Source organism: Canis lupus, chromosome 8 (assembly GCF_048164855.1).
Source record: "Canis lupus baileyi chromosome 8, mCanLup2.hap1, whole genome shotgun sequence".
Classification (NCBI taxonomy): domain Eukaryota; kingdom Metazoa; phylum Chordata; class Mammalia; order Carnivora; family Canidae; genus Canis; species Canis lupus.
Genome location: NC_132845.1, coordinates 74976369 through 75003803, shown reverse-complemented (window position 1 = coordinate 75003803; position 27435 = coordinate 74976369). Strand labels below are relative to the sequence as shown.

The window sequence follows — 27435 nt, the reverse complement described above, 5'->3', positions numbered from 1 at the left end:
ACTTTAGTCATTGGCAGGTGAGGCTACCCTGAGGCTCTGCTGACAAAGATGCTGGCATGTTTTCGAGGTCAGTTTTCTTACCTTAGGCTGAAATGCTCCTTGTAGTGAACCAAAAGGGCCAGTGGGTGGGATCATAGGGGGGATGCCCGATACTGCAGGAGGGTAGGAATGGAAGAGCTGTGGCCAGAGATGGAGAAGGGAGAAAAAGATTTTAGTAGGAGGCAAATGCTATATTCCAATTCCCTTCCCATCGAACGACATCCACATTAGCAAGCCAGGTAATGCCAATTTGATGCTATTAGTCAAGAAGCCATGATGAAATGATCACACAGATGTGCCATGAATGCTTAACTTAAAAAGTTAAAAGTAGTTCAGAATCAATCAGCCAACAAATGATGTCCCCAAATGAGGACATCATTAGAAAGGGAGCTTTTCTAATTATTAATTGTTAAATTGGATAGAAGACCTAAATGGCTTGAGATTTTAATGCGCGTCAAAAACAGGAGGGGATGCTGAGCCAAATAAGATGCCCGGTAAATTACAAGTTAATTAGAAAAAGAAAAAAAGAAAAATTAAGAAAAAAGGAAGAAAACGAAGCAAGTCTTTTATGAGTTCCAGGATTTTATACCATTAAAACTCAATTAGTACTTTTAGATTTTTAATAGTTTGAGGAAATGAGAAAATATTCACAATCCTTGCTTCATTAGGTTGTTCCAGAAGTGGGGTTTCAGAGGATAATTTAATTGTCTCCTCTCAAATGATGACAAATATTTGTGGGAGAGTAAAATAAAATGACTCCATGTACACTGACAATGAAGCTATTGTTTCTATAAGATGGACAAGCTCACTGGGGGCTGCTCAAGCCAAGCCCTTAACGGGTCTGACCCCTCAGCGATGAGAGAAGAATGATTCTGAATTAAGAATATGCATTTTCTGGAATTAACTAGTTTATGGAGGACACAATGGAGGAAAGAAAGATACAGCCACACTGAAGAAGAGGCAAACCCATCTTTTACTCCTCCTAAAAAGCGAGTGTTTCTGAGAGCTTGTCGCTCTGGTTCCATTCACTCTGATCAAACCACCATCCAGATACTTAAGTCATGTCCCACCTTTATGGTTGCGTAATGTGCCAAAAATACAGTAATACGTCAAACTTTTCCGAATTGTGACTTCACGTTAGCTATTTCTAGGTGAGGACTGAGATGTCCGTTCAACAATCCTGTTTTCAGGGCACATACTTTTCTCTTGGTCTTTATTTCATTTTGCTCCGTTCAATGATGCAGCAAAGTTTTTCACACTAATTGATATTGAACTAAATCCACTTAAACAGTGATTGCAAGCCAAGTGCCCTCATTTAAAACTACTTTTAAGTCTAAAATTGTGTTTTAGATACTTGACTGCACTGCGTCTTAATTCCCCTTATAACGTCCTAATCCCCAAAGCAAGAGAGACTAAGTACTTCATATATTATCCACTATAACTAATAAAACGAAATAACTCTCCCACAGTACACTGTATGAAGCAGAGTAATTAAATACATGCCACACTAAAACACACTCAAATTTCTATTACTCTGCCTCCAGGTGGGTATATTTCCTTTAATGTTTTCAATAAAAAATAGATATTTTCATCATTTCCCTTTTGCTGCAGTCCATTACTGATCCTCTTAGAACATAGCTATCCCCCCAACTTGACAAAAAATCTGAAGTACCTAATAAAATGTTTTAAACCTGTCAAAAATTCAGGCCTCTCGGCTTTTTCTCCATCTTAAATCTAGGAACCTCTATGGAATAAGCATATAAAAAGGAAGGCCCTACACATTTTGTCCTGGGGAGTAGATCTGAGGCACCTGTTGAGCACGCTAACTTTCTCTAGGAATGGCTTTGTTAGCTGGTCCTTAATTTAAATCAGAGAATACTGACAAAGGGCAGAAATGTGATGGTCATTAAAGATGGCACCATTCAGGGATCCCTGGGTGGTGCAGCGGTTTGGTGCCTGCCTTTGGCCCAGGGCGCGATCCTGGAGACCCGGGATCGAGTCCCACGTCGGGCTCCCGGTGCATGGAGCCTGCTTCTCCCTCTGCCTGTGTCTCTGCCCCCCCCTCTCTCTCTCTGTGTGACTATCATAAATAAATAAAAATTAAAAAAAAAAAAAAAGATGGCACCATTCATGGGGTAGCCCTAAAGAGGAGACACATCCATGGGTCTATTGGATTTTGCACATCCATTTAAAAAAATGCTTTTGTGGGACGCTGGGTGGCTCAGTTGGCTAAGCATCCATCCGACTCTTGGTTTTGGCTCAGGTCATGACCTCAGGGTTCTGGGATCAAGCCCTACGTCCGGCTCCCATGGTCCCTCTCCCTCTGCCCCTCCCCCTGCTCTTTCTCTCTCTCTTTCATAAGTAAATAAATATTTTTAAAAACAAATATATAAAATAAATAAAAAATGCTTCTGTCATCACAGTGCTGAGCAGAAAGTGTCAGAACAATGTGGGGCCCAGGCACTTGGATAAACCTTCCTCTTCGTGAGGAGGCGTCTTCATGTTATGTCTGCATATCTCTGGAGGAACTCATGCTTCACTGATTTCTAATATTTTGTAGTTTTGACTTCCCAGCTACCCTGTGGACTAAGACAGTGTCTAATGATCTGGGTCAAAGTGTGAATGAATTCACAGGCTTTGCTGCTCTGAGGAGCACTTCTTTTCAAGCAAGCACAGCTGAGTTTGGTGGACCAACATGGCTACAGGCAAGGACTAATCTTTCTTTCTGGTGTCATTTAAAAAAAAATAGAAATAAACCACTGAGTGAAGAGACTTGCAAAATTTCAGGTAAACATGATGCAGTATTCACTCCATAATCAAAATATCATGGTAAGGTGTCCAAGGTGTTTGTATTTTTAAAAAAGCCTTTGTTTTATGTCTCGACTGAATATATATGTTTGTAGCGATTTCAGTTTGAGAACTGTACTCTTTACAATGGCATAAAATGAGTATTTTTTTTAATATGTAAGGAAGAATGAGTTTAAAGGGGAAAAAATAATAGATTTCCATTTTAAGGCCTTCTTTTATTTAAATGATAATTTTGTTTTTAGTCATAGCAAGCTCAGGAGAAACATATCAGCCACGTGGGAGAGGGGTCTACATTTAGTCAGGAGGGCACGAGAATCTGGTTTTTGAGGTCCTGGAGTCAGGAACATTAATGACATTCTGTTTGGAAGAAGGGATTCAAGTTGAATTCTGGGAAATCTGCATCAATGACATTTTGGTTGACGACTGAAACCCAGTGGTTCCAGAGTCTTCTGAAACCACGGTGATTCAATGGCAGACACCCCACTTTTGAGGACAGATGCCTGGCTCCGAGTGAAGTTCACCTGCACTTTTCAATTTTAGGCACGCTAATGATCTTTTGATTCGGAAGAAGATACTGCATCGTTACCGGAAGCAAACGCCACAAGAGCAAGCATCCAGAGTGACGAGGAGCAATGGGAATTCTTGCAAAGATGATTAAGGAAGGCTGCTAGTCATTTACTGATCTGTGGCAAGAGCACACACATGGAAAAGCAGTTACAGTGAATGGGTAGCATGGTAACAAGACTCACACTGTGCCGGTAGAATGGGTCAACTTTTGTAGGGTATTTGTCAAACTGTAAAGGGATCAAAGCAAAAGCTAGTTACTTAAAGAGTCTACATTTCTTTTCACTGCTTCAGCGGAGGCAGCCCTAGGGGAGCTTCTCTGTCACTGGGCTGTCATCAGACTCCATAACCTCGCTGTATATAGGAACCGTCTCGACTCCTGAGTTACTCCAACAAGAAATGGAAAAGCAAAGTGAGAACCCACACGGTGCGTTTAAGTCCCAGTCACACTAGAGTGTCTTTCTCTCCAGTCTGTATTTAGAGATTGGCACAGACCAGACATCTGAACCGGAGAAAAGAGGCAATTATTCAGATAAATCAGAGAGAAGGGAGCATTTGGCCTGATCCATCCAGAGAATTCCCTGTTTTCATCTTCCCTTTGGCAGAAGAACCGTACATTCAGCCACCTCCAGAGACGTATTACACCCAAACGTAAAGGCATCTGGGTGAGGTCTTATAACTTTTCCTTTGAGTAGAGAAGAGTATCTCAACGCTTCCTCTGGTACTGTAGCCCCCCCTTAGGTAGATTTCATTTATCTGTGTAATAGCTCACCCACGCTGCCATAAACTTTTTCCCCAAATGACAGGCCCTTAAAAATAGAACTGTTGAGAAGTATAATTCATCCAGAAAAAAAGATACAGGATTTATTATAAGAAAAAATTTTGGTCCCAAGGTCTCATTTCTAATATTCTCCTAAATAAATTCAGAAGATAAACTTTAAAATCTGTATTTTTAAAAATTAAGCTGAACAACAAAGAGAGGGGGCGGGAGGAGAGGATGCAAGGTTTGGTGAAGAGAGCACCTCTTAAAATCATGGAATTCTCATTTGTTCTTACCATGACGATACTAACTGCCTGGAAATCAGGTATTTCCTTAAATACTAAAGATTAAGTAAGTAAAACACCCTAATACTCACTGTGGCACACAGGGCTCTCAGAACATTTAGTGCCCTAATATGGCCCTATTCAGTACAGTCTGTAAGTTAAAAAAAAAAAAAAAAAATTCCTAATTGGCCCCCGCTGCGTGTGCTCGACCCAGTCAAGACCAAGACCATGTCCTTCCTCCAACCACAAGGCCACGTTCTGCCCCTGGGGGCACATCGCTCCCTGACTTGCTGAGAGAGCAGGATACCAGCCTGGCGCACCATCTTGTGAAACGTAAGAAATATAAGGCCACCCTCAACAAAATGGGCTTTGGGGAGCCACCTGAGAGAGCAGGGGTAACCGACAAGGCCCCGGTCTTCTGACGGCTCACTCCCCGCCTCGGCCCTCCTCCTGACTCCCAGTGTTCTATGAGCACTGATCTGTGGGGGCTTGGTGCGACACACTGGCAGATATGCTTTTGTAAGTGGCGGCAATCCCCCAAGATGCTCAAGAGGACAAGAAGTTAAGTACTATCACCGGATGGGACTGTTCGGAGGGCACTGAGAATACCCGTCCCCACCCAAGCTCACGCCCAGTGCTAGGGAGAACTGTCTACGGAGAAGTGCCCACCCCGGGCCCTGGGTTAGCAGACACTCCCTTCTCTCCAGCCAAGACGGACAAGGCCAAAGGAGCCCCCTAAAACAGCTCTCAGTCCCCGTTAACCTCCTGTGCCCCAACAGCCCATTCCACCCCAACGTGCTGCATAAAAAAAGAGTCGTGCTCTACTTATCCTCACATTTCTGCCTGGGGTACGCACCATGGGAGGTGCTGGCGTCGGCATGATGGCGGCGGGCGGGATGGCGTGGGGGAACGGCGTGAAGGTGTGCTGGTGCGTGTGCTGGTGGGTGTGCTGGTGCTGGTGCTGGTGCTGGTGGAACTCGGTCCGCAGGTAGGGCGGAGGGCCCAGGGAAGCCCCACGGTCAGCACTCTGAGAGGCCAAAAAACGGGTGTTCAGTTCCTGTCGCAAGATGTCTTGCTCTGGAAAAGAAGGGAAGGGAGAAGATGACGCTTTTTTGCTACATCGGTCAGATCCTTTGGATCAGGACATCGGCGTACCTGACCAGAGGGGACAGGGCCAAGGGCACCCCTGATGAGAGCCCCTGTGCCCCCAGGGACGGAAGGGGACGCCCTACCAGAGGACCCTGACACTCGGTCACGATCAAATCATCTTCTTCCAGCCTCTCGGCTTTGGGGGACAGGCTCTGGGCTGAAGAGCCAGAGGTCAATTTTCAGCTCTGTTACTGTCAGCTTGGGGAGCCTGGGCACGGGAAGTCATTCATTTGGGGTCAGTTCCCTCACGTACCATATGCGGACAATATCATCCACATTGTGGGTTACTTTGGGGGTGCAAAGAATTAATATATTTAAGTACTTAAGAACAGTGACTGCACACTGATCTAGGGTAACGTGGCCACATTCTCGTGCCCTCTTCTGAGTGAAATCTCTGCAGCAGGGGTATAACATGGCTACGATGGACCTGAACTTGGGATACTGGCCTGATCAACACAGGCAAGGGGAAAAGGAGCCAGTATCTAAGACTAGATTTTGTTGACACTTAAAACTCTGGGATAAGCGGAAACAAAAAGTGCATCTTCTCTTTTTAAGAAGGTAGAAGGCCTTACTCATTGCGAAAAAAAAAAAAACAAAAACAAAACAAAAAACAAAAAAAACCCTTAAACCAGGATGGAGTTTCAGGATGGAAATTCCAATTTCAAGAGCCTGGGATGGAACAGTCTATGGGCCTGACCAAGTTTCCGTCCCGCTCACGGGAGCCCGGACAACAGGTCACACACAATCTGTTTTCCCCCTCGCTGGGTGAACTCAGAGGGAAAAGCTTCCTGACTCGCAGTAAGCTGCTTGCCCCTTGGTAGTGTCTGAGCCTCCCGGGTTGTTGAGGTCAACAGGGTGTCAGTACACATTTTTGCTCAACTTCAGCCCACAGGGATTAGAGGGAGGTTACAAGAATACATATAGTAAGTAAAGCAGAAAACCGTCAAATGAGAAAACCCAGACTCCGGGCACAGGCAACACCGACGGCCCATGAGGCCACCGGCTGGAGAGGTGGGCGCCCCGGGTAGGCCAGGAGGGTGCCTCCCTCGTACCTGAGTAAGTGCTTCCGGCCGGGTGTCCGGGGACCTGCAGACCCCCTGAAGTCAGAGGTGGTGGAGGAGGCAAAGCCGTGGGAGGGGCAAACATATTGGGGTGATGTGAGTGTGCGGGGGGCTGGAGGGTGGGCGTGAAGCTGTGCAGGGGGCTGTGGTTGGGCAGCGAGAGGGGGAAGGGGGAGGCGGAGGGGTGGTGAGAGATGTGCGGAGGGGCAGGCTGAGTCTTCGCCGGGGTGCTGCTTCTGCTACTGCTGTTGGAGCGACCACAGCCAAAGGGAAAAAAAAGGAAGAAAGGAAAAAAAAAGAGGTAAGCAATTAATTTTCTTAAAAAAGAATCCTATCTCCCTGCCCAAAGCCATTCAACACTTTCTCTTGCTCCTTTCTCTTGACACGCCCGCCCCTGGGCACACCAGGAGCCTCTGCGATGGTCACAACTGCAGACACTGCGCAAGAGGAGCTGCGGCCCCAGAGTTACCCCACTGCCCCCTGGGGGCCAGGCAGTGGCTGTGCCCGAACACTCAGGCCCGCTCCCCTCTGCTATGGCCAACTTCTCCCCTCTGCCCCTCAGAGCCCCGCACCTTTGCATCCTCCACTAGCCACATGTCCTACAATTTACACAGAGGACAAGACGATGGCCAGAGCTCCTCCCGTCCCACTGCGACCCCTTCCATGAAGCAGCACAGGGAGCCCCTGATCCCTGCTCCGGTCTGGGGGCCATGGAAGTAAGCTTGGGGGCAGAGCAGGGCCCCGGCCCCGGCTGAGGCGGTTTCCTTCCCCTGTCCTAACCAGGAAGCAGCAGGCCCCAGAGTCCCCCGTCACCAGGCTGTCACGAGGAAGAGAAAGCCACAAGAGCCCCGAGGGGTTGGAATTACAACGCCCAGATCCAGGCAAGGGTAGGCAATGCTTGGCCCCACACCCCGCGGTTTCCGTCTCCCTTTCCCTGGCAGTGCTCCCCTGTGCTCCTCTGAACACCCTCTCGTGTAGTTTGGCAAAGACTAGGCAGGAGAGCGCCTGGGCCTCCACACCGGGGCTCCTCTTTGTCCACACGCAGCTGGTTCGCCTCTGCTCTGACCCGCCCTGGACTAAGGGTAACAGAAGAACCTCAAGCAGAACATCCCCTGGTCCCCCCCACCCCAGCTCCCTGACTCTGGAGCCGCAGGGAGGGAGATGTAGCGCCTCCGAGGCATCCTCCTGCAGAGGCCAATGGCCTCCCTCCTAGGAACCTTCTAAGGCTGGATGCTCCTTGGTGCATGCACACCGCCCTCCCCGCCTGCACCCCTCGGTCCCTGTGGCTGTTCTAGTTCTTCGGACGTCCCTAACTAACCCTGTTGTCCCCCCAGCCTACCCAGCCGAGTCTCAAGGGCTCCTCCCCGTGGCCAGCTCCCTGCCTCCCCCGCCCCAGGACACTGCGGTGGGGTTCGCAACAAGGCACCAGCCTCCGCGGGAGCCCCCGACCCGCTCCACAGCCCAGCCCAGAGAAGGGGGCAGAAGCCAGGCCCCGACGCGGGGGGCTCACCTTAAGCTGTTGAGGCTCAGGCTACTGCTGTTGTAGGCTGAGAGGGGCTGGGAGAGGCCCTGGGACGAGGGGTGCGCCTGCACAGGCGGGAGACCCTGATGGAGCAGCTGGGCGGGGGACTGCGGCCGCGGGAGCCTCTGCGCCGGAGGCTGGGGGGCCGGCTGGGCCTCTGCGGGCGCCTGCGGAGGCTGTGTGCTTGGGCGGGGGGGCTGAGGCGGGGCCTCTGTGCGGGGCACCAGGTCAGGGTCCGGAGAAGGAGCTCGGGGCTGCAGCTCCGCCTGGGGCTGGGGCAGCGGCTGAGGGGCCTGAGGGCAGGGGTCTTTAAGCACCACGGGCTCAAAGATCGGCTCTTTGCCACAGTCCTGGCTCTTCTCCTGGCTTCTCTCTAGACCCGAGATCTTGGGGACAATCGGCCCTGCGTCCTGGCTGTCATGTTCAGGTAGCGTGCCAACACCTAGCTCCGGATCTGTGTGGGGAGAGCAGAGACAAATCACAGGCAATGACATGTGAGTGTGACACATGGAGCACAGAGCACCCCAATGCCCAGACCCCCAGGTCCCAGACACGACACATGGCCTGGTGGCTTGTCCTGGCTTTGTGGCCTGACCTGCCCACGTGCAGGGCACGAGCACTCTGCGAAGAGGGCTGCAGGAAGCTGCGGGCCAGAAAGCAGCCAAGGCTGCGAGTCTGAAAATGCACATCCACCTGAATCTCGGCAAAGCCTTTGATGGAGCAAAATTAAGAAATAATAGACGATGAGCTGATTTCCCCCTGCTTGAAATACATGCAGTTTTTGAATATACAGAAGAGCGGTGTTTTCACACAGCGAGTGAAGTGAATGTTATTTAACCACACACAGATGTTTATTCTTGGCCTTGCCCCTCCCCTTTCCATTCTGACAGATGAGACTCATTTGACATTTACAAAAATAATGTCGTATTTGGCAAGTGCTAAACTGGTCAAACTCAGGGCCTCCTCGTGCTCACCAACTGATCCTAGCAACATCTGAGATCCAAGGTGCAAACACGAATTCCGATCAATTTAGAGCCAACTACACGTGCCAGGCGTTTTAAAGAGTCCCCCGCCCCTCCAGGCCGCTGGTGCAATGCTGAATGCTGATGCTAGGCCTCGATGTAAAATAAGTGAAATGCCACAACAATGGAAGAAATGTAGCAAGCACACACTCCTGTTACGAATTTAAAAGATAAGCTTCTTTGCGCGCCTGGATGGCACAGTTGGTTAAGTGGCCAACTCTTGGTTTTGGCTCAGGTTGTGATCTTGGGGTCGTGAGATCGAGCCCTGTATTGGTCTCCATGCTCAGCAAGGAGTCCGCTTAAGATTTTCTCTCCCTCTCCCTCTTCCCCTCCTCACCCTGCTGTCGCATGTACGTTCTCTCTAAAATAAAATAAATAAAATCATCGAGAAAATTAAAAAAAGATACGCCTCTCTCCAAGATTCATGCCACATCACAGAGTGGTTGTTTGATCAGCTTGTAAGTCAAACTCCATCAAATCCTCTAATGGAAGAATGAAAGACAAATATGACATTAAATACAAAAAAATGCCCCTACTAATGAGTAAGTACTTTTTGTACATGGTGGGGGGGATGACCTTTCTTATATCTTTGCGCTAAAAGAGCCACCCTTTTATTATTATACAGCTCAGAAATAGAAAAAGAACAGATTATGGTATTCTCTGAAATGAGGATGTGTTCCAGGCATTTCTCAGGAAACTACTCTGGCCATGATCTTTCTCTTCCAATCTCACTGTATCAAGTATGAGAAATAATGTGGTATTCTCACTCGTCCTATCCTTTTCTGTTGATGTCCTCTTGCGTACACTCGCTTGCCATTTTTCTTCCCTGGATTTTTCCTCAAAGCAAACCATTACTCCCACTGTCCTGTTGATGGAACAGATCAAACCTGTGACAAGCACCAAAGCAGAAACAAACCCGGGTTATAAACAGAAGGCATTTTTGGCTAAAATGACCTTGGCTATCATTATGCCTCTCAGAACAGCCTGGAACAAAAGAGAGTCCCCTCTTTGCATGTTTCAGCTTCAGGGATAAAGCATCCAAGAAGGCCCTGGGGAAAAGTAACTCTAGACTTCTGGCATAGATGGGAGGGCCACTCACACATATTTTCATCCAGAGCTGTCCTTTAGAACCTTTCTGGGAAGATTTTTGCTTATGACAAGCTGAAATTTTAGGATTCCCAAAACTTTACTTCTTAACTTGAGGGCTGTGAACATCAAGATCCTTGATGTGCACAGACTCCATGTAGCCAAAACTCCTAGATCATGAAAGAAGACCCTTCATCTGTAGACAATCCACACCTAGGGATTCTGGGCCAGCTTCTCTTCCAGTGTTTTTTCCTATCATTTCCACAAGATTACCATAGCAAGGGCTTATGCGAGCTCATCAAATAACATGTAGGTTTCCTACAACGCAAGAGGGTTAGTTAGGTCTGGGCAGAAGCACCAACACCCACACATTCTAACCGCACAAAATACAAGAGCTCCACCTCAGCGAGAAGTTCTAGGTGCCTAAGCAGGGCTTCTTCCCACTCTGACACTCAGACGGTTAATTTAGGATTATTGTGCTCGCTAAAAGGGCAGAAACACATTTCCATCCTTTTGAAGTGCTTTGTTCTCTCTGGACTGGGATGGTGAAGAGTAAATGCATAGATATTTCCCATGTTGTTAAATTTAAATCCAAATTCACATTCTCCCTCCAAAAATCATTGTCCAAACAAAATTTCCCTCTGACATAAAACAAAGTTCCTCTTCCAAAGGACACCACCCAGAGGCTATCACTTAGATTTCCTTATGCCAGTAAAGGAAGCACATCAGGAAGACGCAGATTAAGTGCTTCATTTCTGTAGCCTGACTATATTTATCTCCTTGTTCTTTATTTAATGGGCTTCTGAGTGTGGATGACACAGGGGGCATGGGACAGGCTTGGGCTCATTTCCCCAAGGCCCCGTAAAGGCAAACAGGGTTGGCAGTCACATCTCCTCTGTTGTTGCATTGCTGTTGTGGGTTAGCCCCAACACAGATGCAGCCAGAGCGAGGGGAGCAGCACCCAGCCTGGGGATGGTCATCTTGGACCAACTGTGTGGTGCACAGGGACACAAAAATCTCTCTAGTGAGCCCTGTGAATTTCTACAGGATTGTCCGATGAATGACTCAGAGGACCCAGAAACACAGAATTTTGGCAACAAGATCAGAATCTGGGAAACCATCCCAGCACTTCTCAAACTTTAAAATGCATACAAACAACCCGGACATCTGTTTACAACGCTGAATTGGACTCAGAAATTCTGGAGTGGGGCTCCAGAGTCTCCCTGTCTGAGGTGAGGCTTGGACTTCACTGTGAGTGGCAAGGAACTCACCCAATCCACTCTGATTAGATGGTGAAGAAGCCCAGAGAAGTTAAGGAACTTGCTTGCTGGAGGTCACCTGGCTGTTTAATAAATCAGACAACTTTTGTTCTAGTCCCAACTCTTGCCACCATTAATTGCTTTTTCTCTGATTTACACTTTGCTGTCCCCCAGAAGCAAAAAACCTAAAGCAAAGCAGGGAACAGTAAATCCAGGACTCTGTTAAAATATTTGATACAATGAGACAGTGCAAAGCTACAAAGGGCTGCTGGAACAGCACGCTTCAGCTAAACCTGAAAGCTATCATCAATCCACTGAGGCCCTGTTGCTGCGGAACCTACAAGCAAGGCAGTGGCAGCTTTGAAGGCGGTAAGAACTTTAGGGCTGAGACAGTTTTACGACTCCCCATTTACACAAGTCTCTTGAGGCACAGATTTAGGCGACATGCGTTTTTGTGGCTAATCGGTAATGCATTTCCTCTTCCTTTCAATTATTCAATAAATGTATCTTCCCAGTTAAGCTTTTCCATCTTGACAGTCAATTTGTCTTACTGTGCTTCTCCAAAATTGGCAAGAACACATTAAAAAAAAACATTTTGTATTGCTCTGTGTGCTCTGAATTTGCCAGAGGATGAAATTTGCTGAGGTCGAAAGAAGTAAGAATGTGCAAATTGACTAGTCTTATTTACAAGTTTTACTCATTACATTTTGGGGTTTTAAAATCTCTCTTCTTGTGATTATAAAAAGAACACATCGTGCTTATAATAAGATACATGCAAATTAAAATTACACTGCATAGTGTACAGTGTAAGGGGTGAATTTCCTATACGTAAATTGTATCTCAGTAACCTTGACTCAAACACAATACATTTTTAAAAAGGTAAGGACAGATTAGGAAAAATTTCATTTTGATACAAATTTGATCACAGTTCCCTGGGGAAAATGAGGCTGCTAGTATTTTACTAGTAGACTAAAAACCTAGGGGCACCTTGGTGGCTCAGTTAGATAAGTGCCCGCCTTCAGCTCAGGTCACGGCCTTGACTGAAGTCCTGGGATCAAGCCCCGCATCAGGCTCTGTGCTTAGTAGGGAGTCTTGCTTCTCCTTCTCCCTCTGTGCTCTCTCTGCCTCTTTCACTCTTTCAAATAAACACATAAGTAAAATCTTTTAAAAAAACAACACCTACAACCTCTGTGGAGGGCAATTTGGCAACATTTAGCCAAGAAACTAAAGAAGCTCAGCAAGGATTTAAGTCTATAGACACCGTGAAACTGCATCGTGCTTTGAATTACAAGTTTGGAAAGAATTAAAATGTAATCATTTGGGAACTGGGTACATATAAATCTGATACACCCATACAATGGAAGACATTATAGACTGAAAAGGAATGAGGAACTCTGTGTGTACAACCCATGGCATATTGCTAGCTTCTATGAAAAACAAGAAAAATCATATATACCCACTTTTACTTTATGCATAAAGAAGCTCTAGAAGAGCACCTGTTTGGGGGCTCAGGGTGGAGAACCAGACAGACACAGAGCCAGAGGAAGGGGAGATATGTGACTGTATACATACATACGTATTTACATTTTTGAATCATGTGATCCTGTTACCCATTAAAATTCCTTTTTTTAAAATTATTTATTTATGATAGTCACAGAGAGAGAGAGAGAGAGAGAGAGAGAGAGAGGCAGAGACACAGGCAGAGGGAGAAGCAGGCTCCATGCACCGGGAGCCCGATGTGGGATTCGATCCCGGGTCTCCAGGATCGCGCCCTGGGCCAAAGACAGGCGCTAAACTGCTGCGCCACCCAGGGATCCCCCATTAAAATTCTTAAAAGAAAATTGATCCTACATTTAAGAACAGTTTGAGGAAGAAAAAAACCACAGCAAACAAAACTGGGAATATGAGTAGTGGTACCATTAAACACATGGAGAGTGTAGGTTATATAAAATAAGAAACTGTAATATATAAGTTTCTAATAAATTTGAAAATAAAATGGAGTTTATGAAAAGATATCAATTACTAAAACTGACTCCAAAACAAATAAACCTGATCACAGAAGTAAACTGAAAAGGACTCAATGATTGACACCTTTCCCTCAACCTGGAAATATGTAACAGGTATATTTAGTGTTACAGACAATGTGGACTGAACCTGTAAGAAACAAACTATTCATTTCATTTACCAACAGCAATGACAAAAGGAAGAGGCAAAACTACTATTTATAAAAAAACTATAATTATCTAGCTAGAAAACACAATCAGCTGAGAAATATATGAGAATAATAGCACTCAGCAAAATACCCAAATAACCACCGCCACCACCCCCCACCGCAAACATCAGTAGTTTTCTACACACCAGCAATAGTGACTAGAAAGTTAAATAAAAAAGAAGGATCCCCTTTACAGTAACAAAAGTCACATAATACTTGGAAGCAAACTTAGCAAGAAAATGACAGGGCCTACGAAGACTTAGAAATGTACGACTGCAAATGCTTTGAGAATTCTGTGTTCAAGGGTATTTTATGATGAAAGAGAGAGAGAAACAAGTCAAAGCCACTTAAGAGGTGGTTCTTTTAAGTTTTCAAACTTTGTGGGACTGTGTTTGGCTGTCACAGTGGCTGGAGGGCACTCACTGGTGGCTCTTACGGACGTTAGATATACTGTAACGTAAAGGACAATGCCATGCAACTTCTCAGCTAATGTCCTAAAATCCCACTGGACATTTATGTAGCTGGAAAATCTAGAGCCTGACTCTATTTTTGCATATAAACACAAAACAATTTTATGCACAGTTTTAATACACACTGCATTTTCCAGGAATGCAACTACTGTACGCTGCTGTGTCTGTTAGGTCTTATTGTTATGAACAACCAAGAGTGAGCTGTTCACCACCATTCGGGAAAATCAGGACACCAATGGTATGGCTGCTCCTGGCATTTTATTTTTTATTTTTATTTTTTAAAAGATTTTTATTTATTTATTCATGAGAGACACAGAGAGAGGGAAAGCAGCGGAGACACAGGCAGAGGGAGAAGCAGGCTCCATGCAAGGAGTCTGATATGGGATTCGATCCAGCATCTCCAGGATCACGCCCTGGGCCGAAGGCAGGCACTGAACTGCTAAGCCACCTAGGGATCCCTGCTCCTGGCATTTTAATTACCAAGTCCCACAGACCCATATCAATCTGCTTTTGTAGCAACCATAGTTATATACTGTCCTATGTATAGATTTGAGCATCTGACCATTTCATTGTCTTCCACTATAAATAAATGTTTACATACTTGTTTCTCCTTTACTTTTCATTAGGGCTTTATGGGCATTTTTAAATCACGTGTATAGATAGGCAACCAACAACGTATTTTGTCCTAGAAAGTAAAGAATAAAAGTGTGCTATAAAACATTTCTTATATTATACAATAACATGCTCGGGTTGAGATTTGCTGAGTTATGTCCCTATGATGAACAGTACGTTTCTAGAAGTCCAATAACTTACAGCAAAAATACACTAACTACTCCAAGGGGTTGTTGTGGAAATTAAGTTCTTTCCACAAGGTAGAACACAAAAAAAAATGATCAGTGTTTCCAAAACTACTCCAGAAAATAATTTTTTTTTGTCCAGAAAATAATTCAATGGAAAGCACTTCATGACAAAATTACTACCAAGTAAAATAAAGTACACTATCACCAATACAATTTCAATACTCAAAATTATCTGTGTAAATGTGTATATGCGCACACCGAAAAAAGACTAGAAAGTGTACATCAAAATGTTAATTGTAATCCCATCATCCAAAAATAATCACAGACTTTCATTTTTAAAGTTGTAGGGTTTTTTTAATCTTTCCAAGTTTTCTAGGGTAAAATGTGTATTATTATTGTAAAAGAAAAAGACATTGCAGCTGAGCCCTGAACAGGACAGGTTTGAAGTGGGCAGGTCCTCAGGTAATTTTTTGGATAAATACAGTACAATACTGTGATTTTTTTCCCTCCTTATAATCTACTTAATAACATTTTCTTTTCTCTTACTTTATTGTCAGAATATAGTACATAACATGTATATAAAAAATGTGTTAAACAGCTGTTATTGGTGAGGCTCCTGGTCAACAGTAGGCTGGCTAGTAGTAAAGTTTCTGGGGAGTCATAAGTCACATGTGGGTTTTTGTGTGGGAGGGGGTGTCGGGGCTCTGAACCTCCCACATCATTCAAGGGTCAACTGTATATTCTATTTATTTTTTAAAAGATTTTACTTATTTATTCATGAGAGACAGAGAGAGAGGCAGAGACACAGGGAGAGGGAGAAGCAGACTCCCTGTGAGGAGCCCGACGTGGGACTCGATCCCAGGACCCCAGGATCACGCTCTGAGACAAAGGCAGATGCTCAACCACTGAGCCAGATGTCCCTCAGCTGTGTATTCTAAAATGAGTTCCTTCATGCACAGAATAGTAACTCTACCACCAAAGAAGTCAACTCAGAAAGTGACTGTTCAGGTCAAACTGCTTTAGACTATGGGACAGAATTAAAAAAAAAAAAAGTTCTTTACCCAGAGAACAGATAAATATTTGCCTTTCAGAAATGAGTCTAGGCTCTGGCCCTCTACCTACTCTGTGGCATTTCCAACTGCCTCTACCTGGTATATCTGGACAGGAAGGAACTGGTGAATATTGATGAGGGAGGAGGAGGAAGAGGAGGAAGAGGTGGAAGAGGAGGAGGAGCAGCAGCAGCGAAGAACTCTCGTGAGGCATATTACTGTGCTTCTGGTCTTTGCATATCTTTACAATTGATCAGAAAGCCCATCATGGCTTACTCAGGACAATGTCATCACTGCAGCAAATATGAATAATCCTTAAAGACATCAAGACAACTATGTGGGGCACTGGCTATTAGGCAATGTCCCAATCCTCCTGAGTACCTGCCTCGTAGCATCTAGAAATGGGTATGTCCTACTTTTACGCTCTTCTGTCTTCTAGTTAGTTTCTCTACTTCTTTGTCCAAATGACAGAACCATGAAGATCTGACCACACAAAAGGAATGAAGACTAATAAGCCAAATAAAGAGTGGGGTGTGTGTGTGTTTGGGGGGGGGGGTTGGGGGGTTGTGGCAAGAAATCCAGACTTTAAATTAAGGAAAAGGGGGAATATTAATAAATGTTGAATGGTTCTACATTAAAAAGCCCATACATGGAAGTGTCAAATTTCTGTGAATCAACAATTATTTCAAACTACTAGCCATATCCATCTTTTAAAAAATTATTTTTTATTTTATTTAAATCCAATTAATATATAATGTATGATTGGTTTCAGAGGCAGAGGGTCAGTGATTCGTCAGTTGCGTATAACACCCAGTGCTCATCCCATCATGTGCCTCCTCAATGCCCGTCACCCAGTTACCCCCTCCCGCTCCCCACTGGGAACCCCCAGTTTGTCTCCTGGAGTTGCTTCTTATGTTTTGTCTCCCTCTCTGATTTCACCCTCATTATTTAAACACCTTCTTGCCTCTTCTTTTGCCTCAAACAAAATCTCCTTTTTAGCAAAGACTGTGTATTTTGTACATATTTATTAAAACAAAAACTGCACAACTGAAATTATTCAGTAATACTTGGCCCTCTCCCCAAGTGTTAGATTCTGTTGGGCTCCACATTCCAATGGTATTTGGCAGGAAAAGTACTGCCTCTCATGTACACCTCTCTCTTCCTCCTCTCCCTCTCTTCTTCAAATCATTAAACAGAGACCAGTTTGTTCCATTAGCAGATTCAATTACTTGAACGAATGGAAGGATGACATTCAGCCTTGCAGCTCTTCTTCTCGGGCACTGAAACTGTACAAATAAATTGAGGAAAACCCACTGTTTGTTCAAGGCAAATTAATTTTCAAACACTGCGAGAGTGGGAGATCGGGGGAATGGTGGGTGCTTGGCAGGGCTCAAAGAGATTCCATTTTGTGCTTGTCATTTTGTGTAAACATTAATTACCATCTGGGAGGCTAAGCTTCGGGCTGAAGTCTGTATCGCAAACCTCTAAGGGCTCCCAGGTTCCCAGTAAAAGCAAAATCCCAAACATAAAAAATAGTCATTGTGCCAGGCAAAACAGCAGCAAGCCTACTGAGAGGGAAAGGTGTGCTGGGCCAGCAGGTTAGGGGCTGCCGTTATCACGGAAGCTAGTTCGGATACTACTGAGTTTCCAAGAATAACCTAGAGTGGGCATTGAAGAACCAGCAACAGACTGCAGGTGAGCATCCTGACATTTGTTTCAAGTTTATTCACCCCGCACCACAGAAAGCATCAACCTTTATGCACTTGCCCGTGTTCCTGATGCCTTCAGGCTAAAAATCTGCCTTCCAGGGAGATCTACTGTGAAGATGCACACTGCAGGCCACCAGGATGGCTTCCGCCTATAGAACGTGGGCCCTGGAGGTCAACCTGGGTTTGCCTTGTATTTCTTCTGTCGTTTCTACTAAATAAGAGCAATGGAGGGCCATGTGAAAAGTGGACTGTGATCTCCTGGGGGAAGAACTGGGGGCATAAGAGTCTTGACCAAAACTAAGAGTGTCAAGATCCTATCTGTAATTGGGTTTTTCACTTCATACAAGGAAAAGGCTGGTGTTGCTTCATGGGCCAGATCCTGAGGGTACAGAGATGATCAAGAAGCCACCCTAGCTTCCAGGAGCTGGAGGCTGAGAGCATAAGACACAGTAGAGGAAAAAGCATGGACATGGCCATCAGGGAGACCCATGGCCTTCCCATGCAGCGTTTGTTATCTGTAAGGTTCAGAGATAAACTGAACTAATCAGAGCTAATGAAGGTATCGATATATTTTATTGATTCTGGGTTATCAATGGTCACTTCTATCTATAGCACAGTCCTGCTAAACTGGCCCCAAGGACCAGTCTTAGACCCAAAGCAAAGGAAATGTGTCCTGGGATGTGTGCAGACCTGATTTTATCAAAGGATAAAATCCCCAGGCACGTCAAGAACACTGGAAAAACTTCAAGTCCTAGTTTCTGGAAAGCCCAGGCCTCCGTGCTTTGGCCTCAAAGACATCTTCCCATTATTTTTGCTTGTGTCCTTCTGCCAGCATCCATACTCACCAGTTGGACAAGATCACCTCCAGCTTGGTTTCCATCCACAGCATGTCTCTGCCTCTGCCCTCTGGCCCCTCCCATGGACCTCAGTTTCCTGGCCTGTCCTCATCAGCCCCGCCTGGCCCACATGACACTGCGCATGTACACACACAAGCACAACCACCTTTCAAACCTGTGCCTGCCCCACATCTAACATGATACTTCTGTGTCCCTAGGGTACAACAAGGGGTCCTAACAAGGGAAGGTTCTAAAAGGAGTTTCAACCGCATGTTTGGATTCATGTACCATGGCCTGCTCGCTGTGAATAAGCAGCAAATCTAGGGACAAGGGTATTGCCCTAAGAATAGCCACAGCACACATTCTTTATACTTGAAGACAACAGGGAGCCCATGTGCTTATTCTGGGAATTCTCCAAGAGGTGGGACCACAGCATTGAAAATAAATTTTAACTTTAGGTATTTGGCTGCTAAAAAAAAAATAAAGGTCTCCTAACTTTCACACCTAGAACAGTGGAGTTGGGGATATGAATGAGAAGAAAAGAATGTCATGTTGCTTGAGGCAGGGCTCCCTCCAGGAGCAATGAATATGCTAGAAAGCTCCCCGGATCTGTTGACAGATGGGACACCTTCCTCACGAGAGGGTGAGAGGGTGGCCCCGCTGCTCATTTCTAATGTCTTTGGCCAAAGGTTTCATGTCCAGAGTCAGAGGGGCAATAATCATGAGGCCAGTCTGATCCTGGTCACCTTCTGAGGCAAAAATTCTTTGGTGTAATATGTCCTTTTTTGTCGCTTACTGTGATAGGCAATCTTGCCTGGATCTGTACTTGCCTGTGGTATCAATATGTTTATGATATTATGAGCTATGGAATGAGGCATCTAGCTAATAACATTCACACTCTAAAAGGCTATCATGCCCATGAAGGTTGGCAAATGATTGGCTCTAGGTTAAACCTTATTTTAAACCCTCTGATTTTTACCAAAGATGATTTTCTCAAGGTCAAAGGTAAAAGACACCAGCACCAAAGATGTACAGAAGTATTACCAATCACTCTACTTTCCTGCTTTGCACACTGTGACCTGTTTTTATCTGATTCCAGGCACAGATTAGATGATCACTGTGACTCAGTAAAGACGCTCTGTGGGGGTTTGATGATGGCATGTTAGAACTCCCACCCCGGTTCTTACTCGGGTCCTAGGTCCGAAATACAAATACTCCCTGTCCCCCAGGTGTCCTCTCAACAACCCTCTGCAATGCAGGGCTATGAGTATCAGCTGAGCTTCCAGCTACAGAAGTTCCAGTCCACACTGGCTCACTCTCTCACTGCTTTGGAGTCTGTAAGAACATGCACACTTTCTCTAAAATGAGTGTCACCTGCATCAGGCAACATCCCTGTATCTACTTCTTTTCCCTCAAAATCCCCTCTTTTCAGGGTCCAGGTATCAGAAAGGTCTTAGGTTAGCCTAGTATGGAGCAGAGCAAATTTGTGAGTCATCATAGTGGCAACCAAGTGTTTCTGTCTTGGAGAGAAGGGAGGAAAGAATCACAGACACCAGGGCATGCGGACTCTCTGGCCCTGGACCCATGCTGTGCCAAGAGAGCTGTGGGGTGGGGGCAGGGCGGGGTGTGGAGGGGGGTCATTCTCACAAGCAAAATCAGCGCCACCAGTCACTTCTCTACCAAGTTCACACAGCTGTCATTGGGTGAGTAGTAGAGGATGAGGCTACTCCTTCAACGCATCATCAAATATCCTAAAACCAATGTTTTCGCAATGCACGGTGGAAAAGCTCCAAGAGCCACTCCTGTCCTGTTTTTAACAGGCCACTGTGAAAGTGAGTTTTGCCTTGGGAAACAGCTACTATGCTTTGGCAAGGAATGTTCCATCAGCTCTCAGGCCTGCCTGCCTGTACTGCTGAGGACAGATGACAAAAGTCCCCAAGTCTGTTCAAACAACCTGCTGTGGCCCATGGGACCCAGGTGCTGGCAAGTGCCTGCAATCTGTCTGAGTAGCTTATGTGTGAGTCTCACAGATGCCTTTAGCATGAATCTATGAAAACTGCTTTTTTCCCTGATATCATAGAGCTTTTGATTCTTTAGTTAAAGGAGAAAGATCAGGGAAAAGAGGACTCTGACAATTTCTCTAGGTAAGTTTTGACCTTTCTCATCTCAAACCGTCGGCCCCCCCATACTGTGATTCTGATGTATTCTATGACTGTGCTATTCCACGTGTGGTCCATACACCAGTAACACTAACATCACCTGGGATCTCATTACAGCGTTAAATTCACAGCCCCCATCCACATGCAGGTTCAAGTTTGCAAAGCGCTGTTGTATAGGCTACTGGGAGTTCTGGAAAGCCTCTGCAAGCTCCGTGGCTGAGGGATGCCATCCACAAGGTCGCCAATCATTCTATGTATCCACCACCCAAGGCCCACTGTTGGAAATTACTTCCTTCATTCCTTCCAGGGTGGGTTCTTCACCAGCCTGTAAGCTGCGGCCTGGGTGGGGTAGGGGGAGATGGAGTAGAAGCTGCCTCCAGTACTGCACGATAATGAAAGCTAGCAACGGTGAGCTCTTATTTATGGGGATTATTTCCCATCCTGGGTCCACGTACATTCACTGGGTTGCTTAGCATGTAGAATAGGGAGTTACAGGGTCTTGCCTATAAGCATGGCCACGAGCCACCATCAAGGACCTGATGACTGTCACATGGAAGAGGTAGCACATCTACTGTGAATAACATCGTGGGCAGAACTAAGACCAAAGGATGTGTACTGCAGAGCAGACTTTTCATCAGAAACAGTCTGGGCTGCCATGTAGGGGACTTAAGTTAATGTTCTGTTTTGTTTTTCACTGGAAATGTCAAGAGGACATTTGTGTCTTGAATGACCATGACCAAAATTCTGAGGAGTGGGTTGTTAGTCATGGAATGGGAAGGAACCTGGGCTAGATGACCTCTGAGATTCCATAAGCTTCCTAATAAGATGTTGGGGGTGCGCTCTTCAGAACATAATCATTATTTTCCTTTCCCATTCCAGAACTCAATCTTCTCAAGTATTTCACCTGGAGGTTAATGAACAGTATCCTCTTCATTTGCACAGATTTTGACAGATACTACATCTTAAGGTATAAATAAGAGTCCTGACACCAAGTGACTAGATAAAATTTTCTAAAAATAGAATATATATATGTGTATGGGGGTGGGAGCAGGGTGCTGTTATGTTCTATATTTGAAATATTTTATATTCTTTAAAGTCTACCAAAAAAAAGGGGGGGGGGGAATCCCTGGGTGGCTTAACGGTTTAGCGCTGCCTTTGGCCCAGGGGTCCCGGGATCGAGTCCCGCATCTGGTTCCCTGCATGGAGCCTGCTTCTCCCTCTGCCTGTGTCTCTGCCTCTCTCTCTCTCTCTCTCTATCGTGAATAAATAAAAATAAAATATTTAAAAAAAAGAATAAGTCTACCAATCCTTAAATTGATGTTCTATAAACCACCCATGAAATAAATATTTGGTAGGAAAACAGAATCTCTTACCATTAGTTAATCACTTGTCATTATTTCATTATCAACTTATCACAGAAAAAGGAAACATGCTCAAATATAAAATGTGAAGCTCCACATCTAGAAGGCAGTGAGAACAATGAGGACATCAGCCTATTAGAAACGACCTATCCATGGGGCTCTGAGGTAAAATGGTTAGCGCTCTGGACTCTGAAACTACCCATCTGCTTGAGTCGCCTCTCAAATCTGAAATGCTGACATCATTCTCCAGAAATACAGTGGGAAATGGTAACTGTCGTTGGGGTAGATGTGGGACTAGAGTAAGTCACTAAAACAGTAGTGTTGCCTCCCACTTAAACCTGCAATCCTGAAAGGCAAAAGTCCAAAGCGGAGGCTTGGGGCATGTACTATCACGATGACTTCAACCCTCCTGCAAATACCTGAACTTTCTCTTCAGTGAGGTCTTCAAATCAGAATGGCAGAAGGTAGCACGGCATTTCTTCTGTTTCTTTTCAAATGCCTGAAGACCATGTGTACGTGACTGTCTCACCATCATCCCTGGTTCAACATGACTACAATCAAGCCCACTCCCTCCCACTCTGGCTCCTTCATACCCATCCTTGAAGCTCAGAATCACTGCACGGATGTATTTACATTCTCCCTTATGTTAATCAAGGGCTCAGGTGTGTATTACTGCTTATGAGGCCATTTAACACAAATAAAACAATAGTTTCAGAATCTGCTGCTCCCCAGCAGCCTCGGGGAGCCTTTAAAATATAAATCAGATCATGCTGTCATGGCAGGCCCGTGTTTGAAACTTTCCAATGGCTTCTCCCCATATGTAGAATAAACCCCCAGCTCCTCTCCATGGTCTGCTGCTGTACTCTTCCTCTGTTCCTGACCATCATCCAGGAGTTCCACACTCCAGCTTTCTCTCCCTTCACACACACACAGGTGCTTCTGAGTTCCACCTCCCAAAGCCCTGTTTCGGTCAAATGACCTTGCTAAGCCATGTCCAGCCCCTGTGACCCTGGCAACCACCCTAACCCTCTGATGAACTTCTATTCTAGAGACTTAATGCCTGTGGGACTTCTGAGGCATTTAGTAGATACTGTATTGGTATTTAAGTCACATGACTAATTTCTTGAGAGGAGGAGGGGACCTTTTAAAATCTGTCTTTATTTCGATCCCAAACACAATGCCTTCCATATAGTGAGTACTTGATAAATATTTGATTTCTTTAGGCACATAATAATCAATTTACAAAATCAAAGTAAGTTTCTTTATATCTGCAATTCAAAAGGAAAAAAAAATCTCTATAATGAGAAAAATACTCAATAAACAATTACACATTAAGCCAGAAAAATCATGTCTCTTTGGAGTCATTTCCATAATTGAACACTATACTGCAATAAAATAATAGTATATAACACAAGCAAATGTAAAATAATTATAAGCTATTATGAAGTTTAAGCATCCATTTTTGATATATAATAAAACTAATGTTCTGTTTTGAATCATAAAAGATTCTAATAGTTTGGGAGGTTTTTTGGTACAACAACAAAAAAAGCAGGGCAATCAAAAGCGCATCATGTTAAAGGAGAGAGAGCTTAAAAATCAAAGGTAGGCAAAGCTTCTCTAGGAATAGGCTGCACGGTGCATCTGAGTAGTCTACAGACTTTAAGAGTATAAAAAGGCAATTTTACGCGTATTTAAAAATTGAGAAAACATACATAGCTGCGAGAACCTGGGGAATAGTCCTGGGGAGGTGTCAGTTCACCTTCTACAGTATTTAAATTTTCAACAGAACCCAGAGGTGAAATCCACAAAGGTGATACAAAGTCAAATAATGGTGCAATCAGCTTAATGCACTCATTAGGAGAAAACCAAAGTAAAAAAAAAAAAAGTCTTAAAAATTAGCTATAGAGAACGGCTAAAAACGAAATAGTAAAATGACCCAGCAATGAAACACCAAAGAAGGAGCAATAAGCACTAGAAAGAACTATACCTACACAATAATGGAGTTCAACATGCACAGGGAGGAGTTGGAGGGTGAAGGAGGGGAGAAGACCTCTAGGATTGCAAAATACACCTGGGAGACACACACACACGCATCATAACTCAAACAGGGAGCAATCATAAAATGAAGGTTTATAAAATAAGGGCCTCTCCAATAAGGCACAGGGAAAGAGTTAATTTTTTAATGCTGCAAAAAGATCTCAGATTGAAAATGTCACCGTCAGGTCACCCTTCCCCTGAGGAAAGGTCTTACTGCGATGCAATCCGCAGGGTGACAGCAAGCGCGCTCCATCCTCTCTGCCCAATCAGCTCGAGAACACTTAGGAGGGTAATCCTGCTTTGGAAAGTCTTGGCGCCCCGGCTCTTTTACCGGACCTCAAGTGCCATTTAAATCTGAGATCTCGAATCTTTCAGGGGTAAAAGCTCCTCCGGCAACAGAAGAGCACCTATCGCTCCGGAGAGACGGCTGCCGGGTGAGGATTCATGCCCGCAGCCCAGAGACCTGAACTGAACAAAGACGCAGAGCCGCCTCGGGGCCTCTGTGGCCGGGTCTCTGAGCTGGGGTTGCGCTTTGCACTGGGCCAGGGCCCCAGCTCCTTGGCTGCACCCAGCCGAGCATGCCCTGGGCCTGGCGGGAGCCCACGATGCTATGGCACCTGCTCCGCCTTGTGTCCCCGCGGCCCTGCAGGCTGGCTGAATTGACACAGGCCCCTTTTCAGAATTTCCTCCTCGCTCGGGGACAACGAGGGCTTTTAATCAGTCCCAAGGCAGAACTGAAAGCCATTCTGCAGTCCTGACCTTAAACACAGGAGGAGGCAGCCTAGAAAGAGCAAGATAAAGCAGAGGGCAACTCGGCTCACGCCTGCACACCAGAAACGTGCAGGCCCACAACCTGGTCCGCTCTACCACACACAAATGGCTGAAAGGCCTTTACCCCTGGAGTCTATTTTTAACCACTGACACTAGTTATAGGTCTTCAGACCCTGATTTATTCAGATCTATAAATTGCTTTCTCCTAACAACCATCCTTAGGACAAATGATTCTTTTTTTTTTTTTTTAAGATTTTATTTATTTATTCATGAAAGACAGAGAGAGAGAGAGAGAGAGGCAGAGACACAGGCAGAGAGAGAAGCAGGCTCCATGCAGGGAGCCTGATGTGGGACTAGAACCCAGGACTTGGGGACCACGACCTAAGCTGAAGGCAGATGCTCCACTGCTTAGCCACTCAGATGTCCCTTAGGACAAAGGATTCCAGTTGAAATCCCATGTTTTTAGAGCACTGGGTTTAGAATTCAAATACCCCCCTGAGGGAAATAACACCTACCTCCCAGGTTTAAAATAAAACTTACCTCCAAGAACAATTTAAAAAAGCTTTGCAAACAGTAGGGGCTTAAAACACATTCGTTAATTCCTCTCCTACAGAAAAATGGGGGAGGGGGAGATTATCATTCATCCTACATTTTTAATCATCCCTTCCTGTTCTCTTCAGGTGCTGCCTTGTATACTAGAAATGACTACCGCTCCCAGGCGAGGTGGCCAAGGCCAATGGGTCCGTCTTAAAGGCCCCAGCTAAGTCTGTGCATCTCACAGAGGTGCACTTCAGACACAATTCCCCAGTCAGTGATGGAGACTGGGGGGAACAGATGTAAACAAAATAAAACCCATCAACTGGAAAAGAAAGCGTGTCCTGCCTAGAGGCAATGAAATCTTAATCCTCTGTAATGCACCACAAATTCCACAAACATAACCAGGGATCTTTTTCCTTCAAAATCCCAGATCAATTCACGGCAAATGCTTAAATCTTTTTGAGTACAAAGAAACACAGTTTTCCATCTGCCCCAACAAAGACGTGTAATTATAGAGCATGCAGTCTGAAGAAGACATACCTTGGTGAGCTTGTGTATTACCAGATTTTACACAGAAACACTAATAAAACAGTGGGGAGTGTTTATGAATTGTGTTTATGCATAGCTTATGAATAGATTGGTATGACTCGATGACTACATGGAGAAGCTGAAATAATGTTTATATTAATTAATTAAGTAGATTTTACGTATGTATGTAAGTAAGCAAGCAAGCTCCACATCCAGTGTGGAGCTCAATGCAGGGCTTGAACTCATTATCCCAAGATTAAGACTTGGGCTGCAATCAAGAGTTGAATGCTTAACCAACTGAGCCACCCAGGAACCCCAATTTAGATTTCTCCCTAAGTGGATAAAACCCGTATCTGCCTTATGACACAATTTGGAGAGGCAATATATTATAGTTCAGAAATTAACTGGATTCACATTCTGGCTTTGTCACCAATTAGCCAGTAACTTCGCCTTTTAGTGCCTGGATTTCTTCATCTGAATCTAAGAGAAGTCTGGGCCTCCTAATATCTGGGGTTCTTTCTAATTCCAAGAGTCTGTGATTATACTGGCACATTGGCCTATTCTCAATTAAAGCCATCAATAAATCACACCTGTGATTTATTATGAGGTGAAATTTTATTTTTATTTGTTTTTTAAAGATTTTATTTATTCATGAGAGACAGAGACAGAGAGAGACAGAGACAGAGAGAGAGAGAGAGAGGCAGAGACACAGGCAGAGGGAGAAGCAGGCTCCATGCAGGGAGCCTGATGTGGGACTCGATCCAGAGACTCCAGGATCACGCCCTGGGCCGAAGGCAGGCGCTAAACCACCGAGCCACCCAGGGATCCCCAAATCTTATTTTTTAAAGCAGAAACTAGATAGGTAAAATACAAGTCTTTCCTCTGTTCTGCTCAAGAAACCATCTCTTGAACAGACTAACTGAAAAGTAAGTCATTCAAACTCTACCTTTCAAAGTTTAGAGAAATCTGCTAACTGCAACAAGGGACTGGACTTAAAAACAAACAAACAAACAAACAAACAAACAAATAAACAAAAACTCTTGGTTGGAGGAAACTCCGCAAAGTGGCTGGATGAGCCAAGTCTGTCTCTTTAACATTTATTTTCATTCCTCCTAATAAAAACGAACTAGTCTTTAAGACAGGAGCTTCTTCAGAGTGAGTGGGCATTAGAACGTCTGCAGCAGTGTCTGGAACACTTTTAAGAAACACAAAAGATGTTTTACGAATCAAGTGAGAAACAGAATGAGAAAACAGAATGAGGGGCTGCTATACCCCTTGTTTTGAAAATGTGAATTTGTTCTGCTGTGAATGCTGGGTTTGTTTATGTGCAATCCTTCTGCAAGAAAGCCTAGGTGAAGGCGGAGAAGCGCGCTGCGCTGAGCCAAGCCTGCAGGAACACACAGACTGCGCAC

The 27435-nt window shown here is 45.0% G+C and overlaps 1 protein-coding gene across 13 annotated transcripts in view; it reads right to left on the bottom strand.

Moving 5' to 3' along the window:
• AUTS2 (activator of transcription and developmental regulator AUTS2) overlaps positions 1-27435 on the bottom strand; it is a 1131932-nt gene that overhangs the window by 20082 nt on the left and 1084415 nt on the right. For 8 of the 13 annotated variants that reach the window (XM_072837545.1, XM_072837549.1, XM_072837552.1 and 5 more), the window contains 5 exons: positions 8176-8641; positions 6657-6910; positions 5291-5532; positions 3597-3641; positions 82-177 (listed from right to left, as the gene is read on the bottom strand). In XM_072837545.1, coding sequence (XP_072693646.1) covers positions 82-177; positions 3597-3641; positions 5291-5532; positions 6657-6910; positions 8176-8641 — 1103 coding nt within the window. The remainder of the gene's footprint in view (positions 1-81; positions 178-3596; positions 3642-5290; positions 5533-6656; positions 6911-8175; positions 8642-27435) is intronic. The other 5 variants (XM_072837546.1, XM_072837548.1, XM_072837550.1 and 2 more) reach the window with 5 other exon arrangements.